General features: G+C 38.2%; 1 protein-coding gene across 1 annotated transcript in view; it reads left to right on the forward strand.

Moving 5' to 3' along the window:
- Positions 1–1033: 1033 nt before the first annotated feature.
- LOC103476962 (peroxisomal N(1)-acetyl-spermine/spermidine oxidase-like) overlaps positions 1034–2646 on the forward strand; it is a 5036-nt gene continuing 3423 nt past the window's right edge. Inside the window, exons 1-2 of the mRNA XM_008429738.2 lie at positions 1034–1516; positions 2293–2469. Coding sequence (XP_008427960.1) covers positions 1363–1516; positions 2293–2469 — 331 coding nt within the window. The 5' untranslated portion in view covers positions 1034–1362. The remainder of the gene's footprint in view (positions 1517–2292; positions 2470–2646) is intronic.

The raw sequence follows: 2646 nt of genomic DNA on the forward strand, positions 1-2646 counted from the left end.
TCCCTGGATCGCTACTGGCACCAATAATCACAGCAAGTTTCAAACCAAAAGAATGTATGAACAAAGACCAAACCCTTTTTTTATTATTTCCCTGACTCCCACTAAGAGATTAGCATTGTTTTTCTGAGTAACCTTTGCTTGCCAGCTAGTTCCCATGGGATGTATATGTGTGTCTATCAACATTACACAATGGAAGTATTCTGAGAGGAGGCCAGTTCCTTTTTCCCACAGTTTCACATGTGGAAATGTTATTTATTATTCAGTGATGTCACAATCAGGTGACTTTTGTTGAAACTAGATTATTGTTATGCTGACATTAACGCAGTTTTACTGAATCGCTCGTGAAAAAAAATAAAGATGCCCTCTAGCTAAAACTTTACAAAATATCGGAACAAGGTGAAAGAAATGAGACAAAAAAGTAATTCATTTGAAAACATGCAAATAAAAAGCAGAAGAACTTTGGGCTTGGTTTGGATATAAGTTTTTTCTTCCCATTTAGCATTTTCTTTTCCTCTCCACTGTTGCCCTCTGCTTGTTCGGGATGGGAGATGAAGTGTAAGAACTGGCATAATCTAGTGACTTCTTTAGAGAAATAAGTTGAATTGCAGTGAAGTGGTATTTCTCCCTATAATGTAAAACCTGTGAATTACTCACAAAATTAATTTCAAAAATTGAAAATGATTAATCTTTAAAGTATTTGACATATCACTTATAACATTCTGCTTTTTTAGTTAGTGTCCACTAGATGTCAGTATAACTCAATGAACCTAACAGGATCAGACAAAACAGTGCTTTGACGTTTCAGTCTTTTAGCTGCTAATTTGTTAGCACAAGTTAATGATAATGATCTAATTTATATCAAATTATGTTATTGATGTTTTCTGTAAATACATGAAGATAGAGCCTATTTGAAATAATTGCATTTACAATAAGAGTTTTTTTTTCTTCTTCTTCTTTTTCTTCTTCATCTTCTGCCAGAGAAATAATATTACAAAAACAAACACAAAAAAAACCCCAGTAATTCTGGGTTCCATTATAGCATAATTGTTCTCAATCTCCAGGATTTGGGGATTCAAGAAGTCACGTGTGGTGCGTGTCTTCTTGATACGTGTGGAATGCATTCATAGTGTTTTTCTATTGAAAACAGGGACGGTTTTGTGGATGAACAACCAGTTGAGCCTCAGGTCAACAAAGGCGCAGCTCAGGTGTGTTCTTCATCTCCTCCCTTCTGAATCACTTTCCAAGAAAGCCGAATCACTTTCCAAGAAAGCCGTCGGTCTTTGCGAACAGGGAAGCGGAAGTGTGGAAGGCGAATAAAAGGAGAAAACTCTGCAGAAGTTCATCTGACGCACTGAACCAGACATGGCTGAGAATGTGGACGCAAAAATAGTGATAATAGGCTGCGGGATAGCGGGGATCGCAGCGGCTCACAGGCTGGTTAAATCTGGGTTCACTAATGTCCGGATACTTGAAGCGACTGGAAGAAGCGGAGGACGAGTTAAAACTGGCAGACTGGGTAAGAAACCAAACTCAAGACCTTTCCTTATGTCTGCAATTTGGTTTCTAGGAGACTTGCAAACAGTAAAACCAGATAACCTATTAGAAATAAAAAAAAATTTAAAGATTTTTTTAGATTTTGTACGTTTAACTAAGAAAAAGTAGACTAGCCTATTTGTAATTTTTGAGTAGTCTCGTTCTATCCTCTGACATTATTAATTATTATTATTACGTAATTAGTAAATGTTGTAAACAACAATTACTCTAATTACATAATAATAATACGAATTATAATCATATACATACGATTATAATTCATTTTTCACTTAGGGAATAATCCTTTTGAATCTATCCATCCATCCATTTTCTTTACACCCTTGTCCCTCAGTGGGGTCGGGAGAGATGCTGGTGCCTATCTCCAGCTAACGTTCCGGGCGAGAGGCAGGGTTCACCCTGGACAGGTCACCAGTCTGTCACAGGGCAACACAGAGACACACAACCATGCACACACACACATCTAGGGGCAATTTGGAGAGGCCAATTAACCTGACAGTCATGTTTTTTTTGACTGTGGGAGGAAACCGGAGTACCCGGAGAAAACCCAAGCATGCACAGGGAGAACATGTAAACTCCATGCAGAAAGACCGGGGCGGGGAATCAAACCCAGAACCTTCTTGCTGCAAGGCAACAGCTCTACCAACTGCACCACTGTGCAGCCTCCTTTTGAATAATTTGAAACAACATTGTTTAAGACTTTAAGTTGAATCCATTTGCATCTTTTGTGTTCCCCCACAGGTAATACCATGATAGAAATTGGCGCAGCTTTTATCCACGGTCCATCTGAAGAGAACCCAGTGTTTTGTTTGGCCCGTGACTATAACCTCCTGGATCCTAAAGCCCTCACGCCAGAGAATCAAGCCGTGGACGTTGGTGAAAGTCCTCCTCTGGTTCCCAACTGGTTTACCAGTTCAGGTGAAAGGATTAGCAAACACGTTGCATTCCAAATCAAATTAAAATTGAAAGAAAAAAAATATATATATTTCATTCAGGAAGAAAAATCATTATATATCTAATTTTTTTCACCAAAGCAAGAAAAAAAGAGATATGTAGGTGCTCAGATGTTTTTTTTCTTTTGCCCTTTATGCAGGT

This window comes from Poecilia reticulata, linkage group LG15, assembly GCF_000633615.1.
Source record: "Poecilia reticulata strain Guanapo linkage group LG15, Guppy_female_1.0+MT, whole genome shotgun sequence".
In the NCBI taxonomy this organism is placed as follows: Eukaryota; Metazoa; Chordata; class Actinopteri; order Cyprinodontiformes; family Poeciliidae; genus Poecilia; species Poecilia reticulata.